This window comes from Micromys minutus (assembly GCF_963924665.1).
Source record: "Micromys minutus genome assembly, chromosome: 4".
In the NCBI taxonomy this organism is placed as follows: Eukaryota; Metazoa; Chordata; class Mammalia; order Rodentia; family Muridae; genus Micromys; species Micromys minutus.
Window position 1 is genome coordinate 34,272,266 of NC_137973.1, and position 21,996 is coordinate 34,294,261.

General features: G+C 39.4%; 1 protein-coding gene across 1 annotated transcript in view; it reads left to right on the forward strand.

Moving 5' to 3' along the window:
• SPAG17 (sperm associated antigen 17) overlaps positions 1-21,996 on the forward strand; it is a gene marked incomplete at both ends in the record, with an annotated part of 212,051 nt that overhangs the window by 71,421 nt on the left and 118,634 nt on the right. Inside the window, 3 exons of the mRNA XM_080915775.1 lie at positions 7,471-7,657; positions 9,325-9,519; positions 20,716-20,897. Coding sequence (XP_080771901.1) covers positions 7,471-7,657; positions 9,325-9,519; positions 20,716-20,897 — 564 coding nt within the window. The remainder of the gene's footprint in view (positions 1-7,470; positions 7,658-9,324; positions 9,520-20,715; positions 20,898-21,996) is intronic.

Here is a 21,996-nt window from a genome sequence, read left to right on the forward strand (position 1 = left end):
TGATGAACCATTCCCAGTCCGCAGATGGTGACAAGGGGAGTCAATGGTGGTGGAAACTTAAGCGTTCCTAAAGGCCAACTGCTGTGCTCTCAACAGTCCCAGCCATCAGACTGAATGTGTGCTGTTAACCGCTGTGAGCACCTCACCTGTCTGTCTCAGGAATCCTAAGACGGCCTCTGGACTCCCGCGCAGTACAATGCTGATAGTCATGTTTCCCCAGGACTCACAGTCTTGCTGGCTGATCTGTCCGCAGAAATCTCTGGTCCCCCTGATTGCTTTTCATACAACTTCCTGAGGTTCAATGTGGGGACCGTTGTCAAGGAAAGGAAGAAAACTCAGCAAAGATAAACAGCATTGTGTTAACTAATCACTGATACCAAGAACAACCATGACTTAATTTCTAGTCCTTTCTTCCCAAAAAATCACCCAGTCTCTTGAGGAATGAGACTTTCTGAGATAATCCACACACCCTAATACCTTCTCCCCAACCCTTTGAATGGTTAATGAGAATATCATTAGTGCGCATGATCCCAAAGCGCATGGTCCTGCATAAGGCACAAAACAGACCTGCCCCTCCCCCAGCCGTCACACACACAATACTCCCACATTTTGGTTCACTGAACTAAGAACTGCACGAATTACCTCTCCCATGCCTAGTAATATTGTGTGGGGTTCTAGAGATTGTATCATTTGATCAAATGAAACAAATGCACGCCTAAACATGCATGTTTTTATTTGTGTAAACTAATGTGTATGTGTGCCGATGGTGCCTACAGAGACCAAAAGAAGGAACTGATGCCCTGGAGCTGGAATTATATACAATGTGAGTGACAGGAACCAAACTCGGGCCCTCTGGAGGAGAAACAAGTGCTCCTCACCACTGAACCGTCTCTCAAGCACCTCTAAGCGTGTTCTTCACTCTTAACACAGCAGATCTAAACCTGTGGGTCTTGATCTTCTTGGGAATCAAATGACCCCTTCACAGGGGTCATCGAAGACCATCAGAAAACACAGATATTTGCATTAAAATTCATATCAGCAACAAGACTACAGTTATGAAGTAGCAATAAAAATAATGTTGTGGCTGGGGTCACCACAACAAGGGCAACTATGTTAAAGGGTAGCAGTGACAGGAAGTTGAGAACCACTGTTCTACCAGCACTCTGGAGAAAGAAGTTTTAAATTCAACTTTATGCGTGTTCAGATCATTGGAGGTACAGGAAATGACCTGGGGCAGTAAGGAGAAGGAAGGGGAGGAAAAGAGGAAAAACAGAAAATATAGAAAAGAGATATAGGGCAAAACAGATAACACTCTACTACCAGCATCCTGTTATTATCAATAACAGTACTATTCAGAATGCTTTCTTTTCTACTTTTGATATATATTATAATATATGTTATATATCTAATACTCATGATATATGATATATAGAATATATCATATATATCCATTCCTCTACAGACTTAAAAGTATGGTAAAATATTTTAACAGTCTTTTATCTAAAAATGTATCATAGTTTGGCTATTATGACAACATCCATATCTATGGTTATTACTTGCTCTGAGTTTTCTACTGCTTACCCTAATTTTTCTTATTTATTATTCTGTTGATTGACATGTATATGTTTTCTACATTTGGGACAATGAATAATATATTTTACAACACACTGAGATCAATGTTTTAAATAACGTATTTTGTGTAGATTCTAGAACTGGATTAATCGGGTCCCCAAATTAGACACAGTTCTCCATGGTGCGTCACTCACCATCTAGGATATTTGACAGTATGATGGCTGATTCACAATGAAGGGATCTCAGAAAAGGAAAACACACATATTTCATACATGTATATTCTGAGTTTTTGAGTATTTTATACACACACACACACACACACACACACACACACACACACACACCAGTGAATTTTAAAATGCCTTGGCTACCTCAAAGACTGGCACTCTTAAACCTTCCCCTGCTGTACTGGACAGTCAAGTGGACAGTGGCCACCACCCAAATTCTCACATGGCTGGTTGGCTTTCTTTCCTGCAACTCTTACACCCTATCCTTCTCCTTCTCCTCTGAGTCATGATGATTCTTTGTCTCCTTTTCCCCAGTTCATAGCTCATGCAAATCTAAAGGTCCCATGCTGTCTCTCTTTACCCAGTCATTGGCCACTGGCATCTTTATTGATTGATCAAAAACTAGTTGGGAACAAGGACCTTCAGCATTTGGACATGCAGATTCTTGATTATATCAAAGCATTAGAACCAATCCCCAACATTTACCCCTAAATTCTACAGCAACCTGTAGTTAGAGAGAAGTACATAAAACAAGAGAAAAATGAAAGGGAAGGTTTGAACTTCCTGTGACTAGAGATTAGCAGAAAAGGAGAGAGCTTAAGGCTATGGAAGTGGTTCGGCCTCAGTATGGGTGGTCGGAGGAGTGAGAGACAGTCTCAACACAGAAGAGTGGATAGACCAGCTCTGAGGTCAGCTATGAGAAGGGAGAAGGGAACAAGCCCTGATGAGCCCTGATAGACTCCACAGGATAATTGGAATCAGGGCCATGGCTCTGCTCCAAGGACTCTCTGCAGAGAGCATGGGTGGCGCAGCCCTCTGACCTGGCATTCCCCTTCAGTAACATGGTTATTAAATTGTTGCTCAATCCCACCAAGCTTGTTTTCTCTTTTCTAAAGTGAAGCTAATGTTCTACCCATTGTACCTGTAAGGAATTAACAGGGCACAGTGTCTGCTACATAACATGAGCTCAGTGAATAGAAATATCCTAAATATTGATGATGATAGCCATGATTAAAATAGCCCTTTGCTAATTTATGGCTGAGAATATTACTTTTGGTATTACAGGGCAGACTTATTGGCCTAAATTTTTCTCCATGTAGAAAGACAGTTACAGAGAGATATCCAATATTAACCAGAGAGGTGTTTGTAATGCTCTGCAGTCCTGGGGCCTGGTGCAACTACAGGTCCCTGCCTAGTCTTCCAGACACTCCCATCTGTCTCTCACTACCCTACACACTTGAACAGGCACTATCATCCTTGGCTTCTCTGGGTCTCTTTTTCCTTTGCCATTGTGATTCTTTTCTTATTTTCTCATTGTGAACAGGGGTCTATATAATGGCTTCTTAATTGTCTAATGGTCACTTCCTCCATCCTATATCAGCCATTTACTCTGGTGGTTCTACCCTGACCCATCACCACTAAAATCTTAAGGTCTCCCATTCTCTAACCTTGGATGTTTCCTATCCTCTTAAAAAGTGTTCCTTCCCTCTTAAAATGACCAAATAGGAACTATTCCCAATCCCAAAGTTTCTTCAACTTCATCATAACTGCTGGTCTATGGCATCCACCAGTCTTCGTACATTATCTTCTCTGCTAGTCATCTATCCTGTGGTCCGGACCTGTAATTCTATGCTGTAGAAGGTCTATTTCCCCACCTTTGTCTCTTTCTTCATCATGACCTTGAACTCAGTGACCCCACCCACCTTCTTCATGTCTCTGTCTGAGGAAACAAAGACAACTTAAGGTGTTCAGAAGACCCAACATGCTGGTTCTATTTTCATATCACCATAGACTGAGTCTTTCCACATTTCTTTAGTACACTTGCTCTTTGACTGTCTGAGATGACCCTGGTGTTTTCTAACTTTGTTGGAGATTCCATATTCTTACCTGCTGATCTCCCTTGCTGACTTCACACACACACACACACACACACACACACACACACACACACACACACACACACACTTCTCTTGAAAACCAGAAACATTCTCTCAAGACCACCCAGACCTCTTTCTCTCTTCTATCCAAACACAAACACTCAGCTCCTCCTAAACTAGGAATTTTCGCTTTCTAGTGAATTTTGTTTGGAGATTTTCAGTTGTGCCCTTATATCTTCAATATCTCCTTCTATACTGGATCATTTCATCAACCAGCAAATGCACAAACTCCTGGCTCTATACACAGAGGTACATTCTTACCTCATCTTCATACCCACTGCCATCTGCTCACCTGACAAATGATGCAAAGTCTAACTTCCCATCAAAACCAAATGTTTCAAGGTGTTTCACGATGCTGTTCCTGGTGTCACTGTCTTTATGTCTACCACCACTACAGCCACCATAGTTGTATTTCCTTAATGTTACCCCACAACTACAGACACATCTTTTTAAACTATTTAGTCCTCTCTCTCTCTCTCTCTCTCTCTCTCTCTCTCTCTCTCTCTCTCTCTCTCTCTCTCTCTCCTTACTTCCTACAATTTTTGACCTTTTATTCACTTCTCCCTCTTGTTGACTGTCTTCTTCTGCTATACCAAATGAGTAACTGTTGGACTTACCATGATCCAAAGCCAAATTCTCAATGTCATAGAAACTCTTACCCAAGTCAGTTTACATCTTCCCATTAAATCTACTAAAGTCTATCACTTGCTCCTGAATTTGTAACTGCAGTTCCATCTCTGAACACAGATTGTGGCACAGGGTAACTCAAATATAGTGGGATCACATATAGTAGCCTTTTCAAATTAACTAAAAACCACTTCTCATCCAGTGTCCACTAAGTCAGTAAGGGCTAGCACCAAACCACTGGGGGTTCAAGGTCTGAGTCACGGTGCTTCCTTTGATATGGCTCATTGTTCATGACTAGTGGTTAGACTCTCCCAGTTCCAACATCCAGAATGGATCTGAAATCCATCTACTTGATATGTGTAACTGTTAGGTCTTCTCTGGACTATTTCTATATCTTCTTATTAGAAATTCGGTTTTCCATAAACTCCCCTGTCCTAAAACTCTCAAGCCTTCCTTCTAATTTTTCAGTGAGGTATGGATTCCTTGGCCCCATCTCCAAAGCCCTGAGTGTCTTCCACCCTTGTCTTGGGCCACTCTGCTCTTGTCCTGCTACCACATGTCTTTCAGCTCTCTGAACACACAGTTTCTTTATTCCCAAATGCCTTTACATGTCACCTTTTCCCTGTTTCTCCTGTGCATTATGACTAAGTTGTCAGGTTTTCACTCAAACATCACCTCCTTAGAGAGGGTATTTCATCCACTGACTGTTAGCACAGTCTCCTCAGTTATGTTTCTGTCTTGCATTCATTAAAATTTGTAGTTCTATTTTTGCCTGTTTGTTTACTTATCCTTCTTTTCCCTTGGGCTAGACTCTAAGAGGTAGTGCCTAGCCCTGTTGTAGACATCAATTCATATCTAGTGCAGGAAGAAATGCTGGGTCTTTTCACATCCCTGTGTCACATCCAAGACTGTTCATGATGCTTCTCTACTCATAGAAATATCCACTGAATAAGCAAATGACTATATGGATGCTTACATTTAAAAAGTTAGGGGGGTGGTCTGGAGATCTGGCTCAGCGGTCAAGAGCACTGACTGTTCTCCCAGAAGTCCTGAGTTCAATTCTCAGCAACCACATGGTGGCTCACAACCATCTGTAATGGGATCTGATGCCCTCTTCTGGTGTGTCTGAAGACAGCAACAGTGTACTCATATAAACAAAATAAATACATAAATCTTTTAAAAATAAATAAATTAATTAATTTTAAAAAACAATCTCACAAATGATCACAACTTTTGTGCTTGCTGATGTTTACTCATTAAACTTAGCTCATCTTCATCATCAGGGATAGAGTGAGAAAGCACAGAAGTCTTCTGGGCTTGACTTTGACAGTATGCTCTTTTTTTTTTAACTGCCCTTGTCCGTCTGGCATGGGACTCATTTCACTTCTATCCCAAGGGTGTATTTTGTGGCTGCTGTTGCTGTGGCTGTGGTGGAGATGGCCGCTGTGACAAAGGTGGCCGCTGTGGTGGCCCTATCTCTAATACCTTAGAGCTTTTCAAGTTAGTTTTCATGGCCTTAAGAAGTAAATGTCAAAGCCCAAAATAATTACACAATATTTTCATTATTTTTGTCTTCAAGTATGATTGCATATAAAAAAAATAAGATCCACATATTGTATCTACCTTCTCCAGATTTGTCATTTTGGGACCAGTACTCCATTATCATTTTAGCAAGAATAAACACTTCCAGTTTATCAACACAGACAGTTACACTAGGAAATAGTATTCAAAGTTTGGGAGAAGTTCTGAAAGGTCAGGGTAAATACTGGATCTTCCCAAAGACCAGTGAACTAAGCATACCCTAGACCAATTTTTGAAGAACTCAAGTAACTGTCTCCCTCTACGGAGGATCCTGGCTTTCTGGGTATCAGATATCATCTGCTAATCATGCTTTTAAGCAGGATTGTACTAATGAGAATTTTTAGTGTTAAGATCTCAGTAGACCTTTTAACATTTTAAAATAGCCAACATAAAAAAAAAAAAAACATAGTCAAGAAGATTTTAGAAAGCCTAGTCAGTGTCTCTCTAGTTTATTTTGTTTTGCTTGTTGGTTTTTACCCAATGACAAACCCAAGCTTCTGATGCCATAAGATAGTCTGATTCTTCCTCCAACTCTGCTCTACCCCACCTCAGCACAAACACACAGCTGAAATGTTTGAGAGACTCTTTCAAATGAATCTCTCCCAGAAGGCTATTCTTGTAAACAACCTCCTAGTACCCTCACACCCACCCTCACACCTACCCTCATACCCACCCCCATACCCACCCTCATATCTACTCTCACACCCACCCTCACACCTACCCTCATACCCACCCCCATACCCACCCTCATATCTACTCTCTCACCCACCCTCATACCCACCCTCACACCAACCCTCATACCCACCCTCACACCCACCCTCACACCCACCCTCACACCCACCCCCACACCCACACCCACACCCACATCTGCCCCTCACTGCCTCTCATTGCCCCTGTCTTATTGGGGTTTCTGTTGCTGCAACAAAATACCATGGCCAAAAAGAAAGTTGAAGAAGAAGGGGTTTATTCGGCTCACACACTTTCACAGCCCTATTCTTCTTTAAAGGACTCCAGGACAGGAACACAAATGGGACAGGGTCCTGTGGGAAGGATGATGCAGAGACTGTAGGGAGGGACTTCTTACTGGATTGTTTCCCCTGCCTTTGCTTGCTCAGTCTACTTTTAGAAGCCAGTATCACAAGCCCAGGGAAGGCTCCACTCACAATGGGCTGGGCTCTTCACAAACGACTGCTAATTAAAAAGATTCCTATGGCCAGATCCTATGGAGGCATTTTATCAGTTAAGGTTCCATCCCTTTAGACAACTTTAGTTTGTATCAAGCTGACATAAGACTACTCAGGACAGGCACAAACCCACACAGATGTGCCCATCACACTTCAGTTCAAGCTGGAACCTCCACTGTCCCGACTCTAACAATGAATAAATGACAAATAATAAGGGAAATGCAGTAAAATAAAGGATTGGTTTGATGAAGTGAGTTATAGAATTAAGTTCCCTGAGTTTGGGGAAACCTTCACTTGTTCACAAGATGACTTAGAGGGTAAGGATGTGCTTTCTCGTTTCAGCTCATAGAAGAACGAACAAAGTCAGAAAAGGACAAAGGAAAAGGGAAGTCTCCAAAGGAGAAGAAGGCTTCCAGTGCTAAGGCTGGGAAGGGAAAGAGCAAGGACCAGCCCGAGGTCACTGTAACAGTGAGGAAGATCACACAGTTGAAACGGAGAGGAGAAGAAGATGACACCAGATCCTACATCGGTCAGTGTATAGCTCCAAAATGTATCCTCCACCTCTTGCTTTATAGAAAAGAATGGGTTTTGAAGAGTCACCTCTATAATTAAACCCTCTTGTTCCTAGCCTTTTTATTATAAAGCCACAAATAACTTATGCTCTGTGACATCTCTGAGAGAGAGAGAGAGAGAGAGAGAGAGAGAGAGAGAGAGAGAGAAAGAGAGAGAGAGAGAGAGAGAGAGAGAGAGAGAGAGAGAGAGAGAGAGAGAGAGAGAGAGAGAGAGAAGTTAGTGGAATAAAAGTCGGATCATGTGAGAAACCAAATCTAATTATCTGAGAGGCATATGCGGAGCACAGCTTCTTGTTTTAATCTATCCTGCCTATTTATCAGAAAGCCGTTCCCTACGCTCCCTCCTCTTCTCCTCTAAGACAGTGGGTCCTCCCCTGGAAATCCTTTGGTCCTGGCACATCAAGTCTCTACAGGATTAGGCTCATCCTCTTCCACTGCAGCAGAGAAGGCAGCCCTATGTACCAGTAGGGGAGGAGGGCTTTGGTCCAGCCCAAGTAAGAGCACAGCTTCTTGGCTCAAATTTTCCCACAACCACCCTGTCTTCATCAGACCAAATAGAACTTCCTTCTGTCCTAAATGGCCAACACAAGAATGAGTCATCATCAGGAGTTACTACTGATTCACTGCTGGATTTCTGAGTCCAGACAGAACTACCTATGTTTGTTTTATCTGTTTGTTATTTGTAACAAATAGACTTGATTCTTGATTTCTTTCAGCACTTTTGATCTTTACTGTGTTTAAATTAAGTAAGAGAGACTGGTGCTTCTTTTTTTTCTTTTTGCATCTTTTATCAATTATTCTACCTCATATAGCTCTACTCTAAAGATAAGACACCCAGAAACAATGATTCTATGCTTCTATACTATAGACAATACCAATGTGGATCATTTTCATGACTGGGGAGACATAATTACATGAAATTAATATGTGGGCATCTGTTGTATGGCATGCACATTGACTTTGCTGAACTGCACTGTACACCAGAAGGCTCTTATGTATCATGAATAATCAGTACAAAAGCAGGACAATTACTCTCACACCCAGATTACATAGTCTAAGAGATCCTCTGTGTTTTAATATTTATAAGCAGCAGTATCAGGAGAAAGGGAGAGGTACGTTTAATGCATGGTGTTCTTACCACCCCAACAGGAATTCATTCAGTGTAGTGCTACAGAGCACACCCACAGTATTTCCTTATCCTGTAAACACCTCTACTTATAAAGTACCAGAAAGCTGCAGCTACTTGTAACTTAGGAGTCAAGCCAGATGTTGCTCAAACAAGATTAGAATCAAAGGAGCCTGGTTACAGGTTAAACTCTGACAAAAGCCCAGGCACCATTTTCCATGGCCACAGACCCCCATGTGTGTTGGCCCCCCTACTACATCTATGTCTCATTTGCAAACATGATTTAATATTTTGTAAAATGGCCACAGTCTCTTTACTGGAAGAGCAATAATGAAAAACAGTCAACAGGCCTGCGTTCCAGCCAACTGGCTGGGTCTTGGCAAGCCAGAGAGATTACAAATGCATGCATAATTGAGTATCGCCAATTGATTTGCCTAGGGACAACCTGTTCTACCTAAAAATGATATAGCTGACCATTTTTTATGGTATTTCCAACAGACGATGAGCCGGATGATGGTGCCCAGCATTATATTATTGTTGTGGGTTTCAATAATCCTCAGCTCTTGGCCATTATGACCGAGCTTGGCATTCCTATAACCAGTGTGATTAAAATATCTTCAGAGAATTATGAACCTCTGCAGGCACACCTGGCAGCGGTCAGACAGCAGCAGGAAGCCGTCCTTCAGCCAGAAGGTATGTACTTGGCCGTAGAACCCACAGGGTCCGTCAGTATCGACCCTGCCTCTCAAGTACAAATGCAATCTGCTGTCTGAAACATGGTTATAAAACATGCACATTATTAAATCCTTTAAAGACTGATTTGCTATTTATTCTGCTTCTATCAGCCAAAAGCCATAAATTTGCCAAATTAAAATCATACTCTGTGTAGTCACAGAAAACTGACTACAGGTCAGAAGAATTGGTTACTCAACTATGACTTCCCAGCCTTTTAGCTGAGAGCAAGTGTGGTTACACAACTAGTTTTCAGGAACTTTTGACCTGCAATGTTTTGCCAAAGCCTGGGCTAGATAAATATTTGTTAAGACTCTCTTTTTTTTTTTTTCAAATGGCATAGTCATCAAACAGGCCAGACAAGATCACACAGTTGGATTTGTGTGTGTGTGTGTGTGTGTGTGTGTGTGTGTGTGTGTGTGTTTTCATGGGGAACACAAGATGGTGTTGAACCATTTGGAGCTAGAATTACAAGTGGCTGTACATCACCTGACATGGGTGTAGGAACCGAACTCAGGTCTTCTGGAAGAACGGCGAGTGCTCTCAACGGCTGAGTTTCCTGTCTAGTTGGGTTTTACATTTTAGTAATTCTACATAGTACTGACTCATTGTTATAAAAGTTAGAGGAATCATTGTATCTTCCAGGCTTAAACTGGGAAATTAATGAGACGAAGCCCCAGCCATATTACTGTCCAGTTATTTTAAGCTTTGGGGTCTATATCTCAAGAAACTGTGATAATTTACTTCTATGGGAAAGAAACAGAAAGCTACTGTGCCTTTAGCACTGAGAAGCAATGCCAATCTGTGATTCAAGGAGCCAGGCTATTCTTACTATACATGTTATTTTTTATGTTATCAATATTACCACCATGTCTTTTAACCTATGCAGTCAAATATCGATTTCCTTCTATTTCTCCCAAAGTTAAAAATTACTACCTCTGATAATAATATTAATAATTAATATTTATTAGATGAATAATTTAGGGTCTAAGCTCAATACTAAGAGTTTTAAATATATTGATTTATATAGTTTTCACAACACTACAAGGAAGTATATATTTCAAGTTGAAAATATTTGATAGAATATATTTTGTGTTTTTCCCCTCCCCTTATTCCTTAATGATCGTTGCTACATGCCCATCTACCCAACTTCTTCTTCTTTTACTCTCTTAAAAGGGAAACAAAAACCCCATAAAATATACATACAGAAACTCCACAAAAACTGAAATTAAAATCTTGCATGTATAGTAAGAAACCAGTAAGATAAAAACCTACGCAGGCACTGTGCATACTGCCATGGTCTCTGAGAGTTCATACTGCATCAGTCTCATGTTGGGGAGACACTGCTTTCTTGGAGCTACCCATTACCTCTTCATAGACCCCTGAACCTTGAGGAGAGATCGTTGATGAAAACATCTCATTCAGTACCAAGTGATCTAAAGTTTCTCACTTTCTTAACATTATCCCACTGTATGCCTCTGCATTAGTCCCCCCCCCCCCATTGTATGCCAATAATCTATATGTATAGCAGAATGTCATTAGGAGTAATTTTATTGTTGTGTTCCCTTAGTGGAATCATAGTGTTAGGTTTTCCCCTAGGCCCATGGGACCTATCTTATCTTGGGTTCCTGACCAGATTAGCACTGTCGTATATAGGCTCCACTTCATGGAGTGGACCTTAGATCCAATCAGAAAGCAGTTGGTTACTGCCGTAACACTCGTGCCATTATTGCACAAGCATCTTGCAGCCAGATCACTATTGTAGGTCACAGGACTTGTAGATGGGTGATACTGGTTAGATTTTTCCTGTGGTAGGCTGAAGAATACCTTCCAGTACTGTGAATACTTACCTGGTGTGAAAGTTCTATTTTGGCACCAGCTCAACTACTCATACTTGATGATATCTCCGAAAGTTCTTCTCAGCAGTACATTGTAGAGAGTAACCAACAGCACAGACAATAGCGTATGATGTTTGGTGGTTACCCTTTGGCAAACAACTAAGCAGGACATAACCCATCCCTGGCCCTGGAGATATGACTTAAGGGCAGAAGATATCCAGTTGGAGCATTGTCTCCATGCCATTTGGCGAGTGTATTCAGATTCATTTCATATACATATATATCTTAGGGAATTTTTTCTGAAGTAGGTTTACAGGTGGACTTTTTCAAGTGGCCTTTAGTGTTAGCTGTCCCTCCCTGTATTCCTTCCTTTGAATTTCTCTTTCATTCCCCTCTTTATTTTATACTACTAATCTAGTTTCTCCATTTTATCTACATTATGTTCTATTTTCCACTTTTTGAGAGACCTTGCCTTGACCCAGTCCCATACTAAATACTTGGCCTCTGTGGTTATTCAGATTGTAGAACATTTATCAAAGGCTTAAAAGCTACGGTTTACATATAAGATAAAAATATAATATTTGTCTTTTAGAATTTGAGTTACCTCCCTCAGGGTGATTTTGTTCCTAGCTTTATAAATTTAGCTAAAAATCCCACAATTCCATTTTCTGAACAACCGACTAATATTCCATTTTGTAAACACACCACATCTTCAGTGTCAATTTATCTATTGGTGGGTGTCTAGGCTGTTTCCAAATTATATCTGTTATGAATAGAACAGCAACAACATGGATGAGCAGAGCATCGCTATGGTGGGAGGTGAAGCCCTTTGTAGCTATTCCCAAGAGTGGCATAGCTGGATCTTGAGGTCTACCTACTCCTAGCATCCTGAAGATCTGCCACACTGATTTTGTTGTTGTTATTGGTGGTAGTGTTGTTTTGTATCTCATTTTTATAAGATATTTTATTTACTTACATCTAAAATTTTATCCCCTTTCCTGGTTTTCACTCTGGAATTCCCCTATCACATCCCCCCTCCCCCTGCCTCTATAAGAGTATTATCGATCCACCCACCCACTCCCTCCTACCTCCTGCCCTAGCATTCCCCTACAGTGGGTCATTGTGCCTTCACATGGCCAAGGGCCACTCCTCTTGTTGATGCCTGATAAGGACATCCTATTCTACATATGCAGTTGGAGCCATGGGTCCCTCCATGTGTACTCTTTGGTTGGTGGCTTAATCTCTGGGAGCTCTGCGGTTCTGAATAGTTGATATTGTTGTTCTTCCTGTGGAGTTGCAAATCCCTTCAGCTCCTTCGGGCTTTTTTCTAACTTCCATTGGGGACCCCATTCTCAGTCCAATGGTTGGTTGAGAACATCTGACTCTGTATTTCTCAGGCTCTGGCAGAGCCTCTCAGGAGACAGCTATATCAGGTTCCTGTCAGTATACACTTCTTGGCATCCACAATATTGTCTGGGTTTGGTGACTGTATATGGAATAGATCCCAGGGTGGGGCAGTATCTAGATGACCTGCCCTTCAGTCTCTGTGACACACATTGTCTCTGTTTTTCATCTGTGAATATTTTCTTTCCCCTTTTAAGAAGAGCTGAAGCATTAACTCTTTGGTCTTCCAACTTCTTAGCTTCATGTGGTCTGTGGATTTTATCTTGGGTATTCTGAGCTTTGGGGCTGAAATCCACTTATTAATGTGTGCATACCATGTGTGTTCTTGTCTGATCATGTTACCCCACTCAGAATGATATTTTCTAGTTCCATCAATTTGCCTAGGAATTGCATAAAGTCATTGTTTTTAATAGCCAAGTAGTACTCCTTTGTGTAAATGTACAACATTTTCTGTATCCATTTTTCCATTGAAGGACATCTGGGTTCTTTCCAGCTTATGGCTATTATAAATAAGACTGCTATGAACATACGAGAGCATGTGTCCTTGTTATATGTTGAAGCACCTTTTGGGCATATTCCCATAAGAAGTGAAGCTGGGTCCACAGGTACTACTGTGTCCAATTTTCTGAGAAAACCAACAGACTGATTTCCAGAGGGGTTGTACCAGCTTACAATCCCACCAGTGGAGGAGTGTTCTTCTTTATCCACATCCTCGCCAGCATCTGCTGTCCCCTGAGTTTTTGATCTTAGCCAAAAACTGACTGGTATGAGATAGAATCTCAGGGTTGTTTTGATTTGTATTTCTCTGATGCATAAAGGTGTTGAATATGGCTTTAGTTCCTTCTCAGCCATTAGATATTCTTCAGTTTAGAATCCTTTGTTTAGCTCTGTCTCCCATTTTTAATAGGGTTATTTGATTCTCTAGAATCTAACTTCTTGAAGTCTTTGTATATATTGGATATTAGCCCTCTATCAGACATAGGATTTGTAAAGATATTTTCCCAATCTGTTGGTTGCCATTTTGTTCTCTTGTCAATGTCCTTTGCCTTACAGAGGCTTTGCAATTTTATTTCATCCCATCTGTTGATTCTTGATCTTAGAGCATAAGCCACTGATGTTCTGTTCAGGAAATTTATCCCTGTACCTATGTGTTCAAGGCTCTTCCCTCACTTTTTATTCTACTAGTTTGAAAGTATCTGGTTTTATGTGGAGGCCCTTGATTCACTTGGACTTGAGCTTTGTACCAGATGATAATAATGGATTTATTTGTATTCTACATGCTGACCACCAGTTGAAACAGCGCCATTTGTTGAAAATGCTTTCTTTTTTTCCACTGGATGGTTTTCATCTTTGTCAAAGATCAAGTGACCATAGGTATGTGGGTTCATTCATGGGTCTTCAGTTCTATTTCATAAATCTACCTGCATGTCTCTGTACCAATACCATGCAGGTTTTTTTTTTTTTTAATCATGATTGCTCCGTAATAATGATTGAGGTCAGGAATGGTGATTCACCCAGAAGTTATTTTATTGTTGAGGATAGTTTTTGATATCCTGGGTTTTTTTGTTATTACAAATGAATTTGAAAATTGCTCTTTCCAACTCTATGAAGAACTGAGTTGGAATTTTGATGGGGATTACATTGAATCTGTAGATTGCTTTTGGAAAGAAGGCCATAGATTTTTTTCCTATATTAATCCTGCCAATCCATGAACATGGAAGATTTTTCCATCTTCTGAGATCTCCTTCAATATCTTTATTCAGAGACTTGAAGTTTTTGTCATACAAATCTTTCACTTCCTTGGTTAGAGTCATACCAAGTTATTTTATTTTGTTTGTGACTATTGTGAAGGGTTTCATTTCCACATTTTCTTTCTCAGCCTGTTTATCCTTTGAGTAAAGGGAGGCTACTAATTTGTTTGTTAATTTTATATTCAGCCACTTTGCTGAAGTTGTTTATCAGCTGAAGGAGTTCTATTGTGTTATTTTTGGGGTCAATTAAGTATACTATCATATCATCTACAAATGGTGATATTTTGACTTCTTCCTTTCTAATTTGTATCCTTTTGACCTCCTTTTGTTGTCTAATTGCTCTGGCTAGGACTTCAAGTACTATATTGAATAGGTATGGAGAGAGTGTACATCCTTGTCTAGTCCCTGATTTTAGTGGGGTTGCCTTAAGTTTCTCTCTATTTAGTTTAATATTGGCTACTGGTTGCTGTATATTACTTTTACTATGTTTAAGTATGGGCTTTGAATTCCTGATCTTTCCAAGGCATTCATCATAAAAGAGTGATGAATTTTGTCAAATGCTTTCTCATCATCTAATGAGAAGATCATGTGGGTTTTTTTTTCCTTTGAGTTTGTTTATATACTGGATTATGTTGATAGATTCCCACATTTTGGACTATCCCTCCATCCATGGAATGAAGCATACTTGATATGATGGATGATTATTTTGATGTGTCTTTGGATTTAGTTGCAATAATTTTATTGAGTTTTTCGTATAGATATTCATAAGGGAGATTGGTATGAAGTTCTCTTTTTTTGTTGGGTCTGTATAATTTAGGTATATATGTAATTGTGGCTTCATAGAATGAATTTGGTAGTGTTACTTTTGTAGTAGTGTTCCTTCTGTTTCTATTTGGTGGAAGACTTTGGAATGTTTTGGTATTAGTTCTTCTTTGAAGGTCTGATAGAATTCTGCACTAAATCTATCTGGTCTTGGGTTTTTTATGGCTGGAAGCCTTTTAATGACTGCTTCTATTTCTTTAGAGGTTATGGGACTATTTAGATGATTTATCTGATTCTGATTTAACTTTAGTACCTGGTGTTAATCTAGAAAGTTGTCTGTTTTCTCCATATTTTCTAGGCTTTTGTAATAGGATGTAATGATTTTTAAAATTCCCTGTTTCCATTGTTATGTCTCCCTTTTAATTTTGGATTTTGCTAATACTGTTCTTGTGCCCTCTATTTAATCTGACTAAGGGTTTATCCATCTTGTTGAGATTTTTTAAAGAAATAGCTTCTGGTTCTGTTGATTCTTTGTATAGTTCTTTTTGTTTCTACTTGATTCATTGCAGCCCAAGTTTGATCATTTTCTGCCTTTTATTCCTCTTGGGTGTGTTTACTTCTTTTTGTTCTAGAGCTTTTGTGTTTTCAGTCAAGCTGCTGGTGTATGCTCCCTCCAGTTTCTTTTTGGAGCCACTCAGAGTTATAAGTTTTCCTCTTGCACTGTTTTCATTGTATCCCATAAATTTGGGTACATTGTGCCTTCATCTTCTTTAAATTCTAAAGAGTCTTTGGGTTTTTTTTTTTTTCTTTATTTCTTCCTTGACCAATTTATCATTGAGTAGACCATTGTTCAGCTTCCATGTGTATTTGGGCTTTCTGTCATTTTTATTGTTATTGAAGACCAGTCTTAGTCCATGGTGTTGTATAAATTGTATAAATCTTCTCTTCACAGAAAAGATTAACCTTGGCAATAGATGCCTCAGCATCCTGGGCCTATCCCTCATGCATTTTGTGCTTGGTGCATTCAGTAACCTGATGACATCCCTCTCTTTTTGGCTCCTCTGATCTTAAAGGTGATCTGATAGGATGCATGGGGTTATTTTGATGTTCTTGTATCTGTTGAGGCCCACTTTGTGATTGATTATATTGTCAGTTTTGGAGTAGGTACCATGAAGTGCTGAGAAGAAGGTATATTCTTTTATTTTAAGATGAAATGTCCTATTGATATATGTCAAAACCGTTTGGTTCATAACTTTTGTTAGTTCACTGTGTCTCTGTTCAGGTTTGGTTTCCATGATCTGTTCATTGAAGAAAGTGTGGTGTTGAAGTCTCCCACTGTTATTATATGTGGTGCAATGTATGTTTTGAGCTTTAGTAAAATTTCTTTCATGAATGTGGGTTCCCTTTTATTTGTAGTGTAGATGTTCAGAATTGAGAGTTCATCTTGGTAGATTTTTCCTTTGATGAGTATGAAGTGTCCTTTGTTATTTTTGATAACTTTTGGTTTTATTTGATATTATAATGGCTACTCCAACTTGTTTCTTGGGACCATTTGCTTGGAAAAATTTTCCAGCCTTTTATTCTCAGGTAGTGTCTGTCTTTGTCGCTGAAATATGTTTCCTGTATGCAGCAAAATTCTGGGTCCTGTTTACATATCCAGTCTATTGGTATCTCTTTTTATTGCAGATTTGTGTCCATTGATGTTAAGAGATATTAAAGAATAGTGATTTTGTTTCATATTATTTTTGTTGTTGGAGGTAGAATTTCCATCTATTATCTTTTGTAGGGCTGGATTTGTGTAAAGATACTGTGCAAATTTGGATTTGTCCTGGAATATCTTAGTGGCTTTTCAAGTTTCACTCTCACTAGCAATAAATAAGCACTTTCTTTCCCAGGAAAATAATAACCTTGTTTTTTAAAAGGAAAATATCCCCTATATTTCTATTTTGTGAAATAATTTGAAAGGTGTTGGCATTAATTCTTTGAAGATATGGTAGAATTCTTTGGTAAAACTATAGTCTCTGGAACTTTTTGTTGAAAGACTGTAAATCACTGTTTCTATTTCACTGGGAAGAGGTTCTGGGTCTTTTTAAATTTATTTGATTGTGATTTATCTTTGGTAGGTTGTACATATCAAGAAATTTACCCCCCCCCCTTTTTTTTTAGTTTTTCCAGTTTGGTAGAATACAAATAAATTTGAGCCAATATGAAGTCCTTATTAACTGGCTAGTGACTATACTGAGACTTTTGGATCCCAGTGCAGCCCAAAGCTGTACTCAGGGAGAGCTTTAAAGCATAAAACCATAGTCTGGGTGACATATTTCAGTGAACAAGAGCAGTTGGCTAGAGCAGAGCAACAGGAGCAAGAACACAATATGCGTTAACTTGGAGACCTTCTCAGAACTATGGAGTTGACGGAGTAAGTACTTACTTTTAGATAGCATGAGTGGGGCTGTCTAGTTCTATGGCCTGAATGCTATCTCCATCATAGAGTCAGTTGTAGTATTAATGTAGGAGAGTCAATATGTGATTTGGGCTATGTTTCCCTTTCTTTTATGAACTTGGATGTTCTTGTGTTTGGTGCACAAATGTTTAGAATTTCAGTATCCTCTTGGAATATTTTTACTTTGATGAGTGTGTAGTTTCTTTCTCTACCTCTTGTGCTTAGTTGTGGTTTGAAGTATATTTTGTCAATATTAAAATGGCAACACCTCCTTGCTTCTTAAGCCTATTTGCTTAGAATACATTTTTCCATCCTTTGACCCAAAGTGATGTATATCCTTGCTGGAAAAGAATGTTTCTTGAATGCAGCAGAATAGATTTCATTTTACAATTTAATCTGCTAGTCTGTGTGTTTTTATTGGGAAATTAAGGCTTTTGATAATGAGAGTTACCAATAAGCAGCATTATTATTTTGTTGTTATTGTGGCCCCTCCTCTTTCATTTACTGATGTAATAGTATTCCTGTGACAACTTATGTGTGGTTAACTATCCATATGGAAGTTTTTCTAGTGTTCTGTAGCACTGCATTGGTGACAGAAGTTTCTTAGATTTGGTCTCATTGTAAAATTTGAAAGCTTTGCTGGGTATAGAAATTTGGGTGTATCAGAGTTGGTCAAGTGCCCTTCTAGGCCCTTCTGGCCTTCAGAGTCTCTACTGAAAAAATTATGTGCTATTCAAATGGATCTACACTTACATGGTACCTGGCATTTTCTCTTGTAGCTTTCTCTGATCTATATAGTTAGTAGTTTGATTAGTATTGACCATGGGGAATGTCTTTTCTGGTCCTGTATTTTGGTATCCTGTATGCTTCTAATACGTTGATAACCATATTCATCTTTAGGCTGGAAATGTTTTCTTTTATAATTTTGTTTAAAAACATTTTCTATACCTTTTAACTAGGTTTTTATTCTTCTATACCTAGTAGTCATAGATTTGAGGTTTCTATGGTGTCCTAGGCTTCTTGAATGTTTTATGCCCAAGTTCCTTTAGATATAATATTTTTCTTTGACTGAGGTATCCATTTCTTCTACCTTTTCATCTGAAATTCCCCCACCCATGCCTTGTATTCAGCTAGTGAGGCTTACTTCTGTGTTTTTTGTGCAATGTCCAAAGTTTTTTTTATTTTCAGTCTTATTTCAGTTTGTTTTTAAGTAACTCTTTTTTTTGTTAAATCCACTTTACTGCATGTAATTGTTTTTATTTTTTCATTCATCTGTTTTTTTATGTTTTCACAGACTTCATTAAAGGATTTATTCATATGCTCTTTAAGATCTTTGGACATATTCCTAATAGCTATTTTCAAGTTCTTGCCTTGTTGCATTTCTTAGGACCTCCTAAAATTGGGTTGTTAGATGCTGGTGGGATCATGTTGTCTTGGCTGTTTATGTTTGTGTTTCTGCATTCATGTACGCATTTGGAATTATGATATTCTTGGTGTTGATATCTCATCTTTGTTGGTGGGCTGTTCCATTCTTTGGTTGCCGTTATCATCTCTGGATTCTAGAGAAGTGTGGTAGCTGTGGGAGGTCCACAATTGACTGTGCTTCTGTTGCCTATGGCTAGTCAAAATGATTGGAGATACCCTAAATGCAGGCCCGAGAGGGAATGCAGGAGAAGATCTGGAGGACCTGGGTCTGCACCAAGAGACAGAATCCCCATAAAAAGCAAATCGGGTGTGAGGAGAGGTTCCTACAAACAGGCTACACTATGACAAAGAATGAGCCTAGAAAGTCATAGATGAAATATAGGAGGACCCCGGGTCTATACCAAGAGGTGGAGTCCCCATGAAATGGAGGACAGACTGCTGAAAATAGGCTGCTACAGTATTGAGAGTGAATCAGAAGGGGTCATAATGGAGGACAGGAAGGAGAATAAATATCACCTACTAAGTCCTAGCTCTATCCTATGCGGCTACTCAGGAAGTATGTCATATTCTTTCTATTTTAGCAAAAAAAAAAAAAAAAAAAAAAAAAAGACTTTTGGACTAGAGGCAACTATTAAGTCAAAAATTGAGATTTAAGCCCATACCAGTGACTATTTTAAAAGATATACGTTAAACAATGTGTTACCAAAGCTGGCAAGAAAATGCTGTATGAGTACCAGACAAAGTTTTTATATGAGACAGTTCATACACTAATAAATCAATATAAAAATATGCTGTATGATAAAAAACATTCTGGCTCATATGTCTAATCCCAGAACTTGAGAGGCTGATACAGAAGGGTTGCCCATTAGTTTGAGGTCATTTTTAGGCTCCATAGTAAGTTCTAGACCAGGTTAGGTTATAGTGAAACTCTGTCTCAAAATAAATTTAAATAGAATAATATGTCATAATATTAGACCCAAATATTGAAATATACATATAAAACCATCAATAGTTTAGGTAGCTTTTAAAGTCTAACTTTATGAAAATCCTTTATCAGTTGACAGTCAGGGGGCAAATATCCAGGAAAATAGACCTTCTGTGAGATGACTGAAAGCTAACTAGAACATAAATTACTCTTAACCACTCTGGCTGTAGGCCTATGAAGTCTACTTCCGTTTTTGAATGTTTATGCAGCAAGTACAAACATGGTGAAGGCATGATCTGTGGGAAGTCTGGTTCTATGCAATATTAGGGCCATGGTACCTTGAGCATCTTCGGCTCCCAAAACGCAATCTTATCACAATCTTTCCAGATTTCTACTGCAAGGTGGACTTAGATGAGCTCATATAGCAGCCATTTTGATTTTATGGTTGTGTCTTCCCGCTTCGAAAAAGTTCTCAAAGTTACGTTCCTGTATTTGCCCTTTGCTAATACTTCACAGACATCGTATCATGCATATGACTCACTACATCCAGACAAAGTGGGGAGAAATTCAATACCTTGATTTAACAGTAAAACATTTTGCTATTATTAGAAATGGAAGCTGAAATTTTGAAGAGAAAAAATGACATTAAGGAACTTGAGGTTTTCTGGAAGTACTTGGAACCAATCCTGAATAATGAGAAACCTGAAACAAATCTCTTTGATGTTGCTCGACTCCATTACATGGTCAAGACGACATATTTTCCTTCTGACTGGTCAGACAATGAGCTGATGGTGAGTCCACTGGTCAGCATGAGTGAGTGGTCCATGCATAGCCACTCATTTATTAGGTCCTGGTAACAATGTCTTTTGTTGGGCTCTATCATTGTTGGGACAATGATGGTGACAAGGACCACTGTTGTATCATAGCCTGATTTTGTAACTTTTATTCTGAACTAATGATAATAAGATGCAGCAGATGCTGATTCTTTTATTAAGTGACACTTGGCTCTGGATTGTGCTTCAGTAATGATCTGAGTAATAATTAAAATGTGAACATGTATCACTATGATGTTAGCGACTTTATGTTTTATTGTATTACACGCTAATCCCTTGCAAGGTATACATTTCAGCATCGAGAGAGCTGAACTGAGAGCAGAACCTGTGGGGAGACTCCAGCCTCTGAGGTCTTCTGAAAAGGATCTGGACAAAGCTGGATGGAGAGGGTAGACTTTTAAAGAAGCCATTCATAGCTAAAGAGAAGACTAGGAGAGGAGAGGGGAAGCAAAATGGGGAGGAGAGAAAAGAACTGGGGCGGGGAAGAAAAGAAACATGAATGGAGAAAGAGGTAAGAGGGATGAGAAAAAATAAAGGAAATGGAAAGGAAAGAGAAGGGAAGGAAAGGGAAGAAGAAAAAGGGAAAGGCAGACAAGGGAGGATGGCAGAACAAGGAGGGACAGAGGAAAGGGGATGTGTGAACAAGGAAACACGGGGAAAAGGGAAAAGGAGAAGAGGGAAATGAAAAGGGGACAAAGAAAAAAGCAGACTAAGGACAGAAAGTGCTGATTCTGAGCTAAGGGACAATAGTTCCGTGAAGCCCTGGTCCTACTGCCTTGAGCTGGATGGCACTTAGTCAAAGAAGAGAAAGCATTAAGAGGAGACTGAGGCCAAGAAGGGCATGCTGACAGGATCCTGATATAGCTGTCTTCTGAGAGTCTCTGCCAGAGCCTGACAATACAGAGGCAGATGTTTTCAGCCAACCATTGGACTGAGCATGGGGTCTCCAAATGGAGCAGTTAGAGAAAAGACTGAAGGAGCTGAAGAGGTTTGCAACCCCCATAGGAAGAACAACAATATCAACCAACCAGAACCCCCTGAGCTCCCAGGGACTACA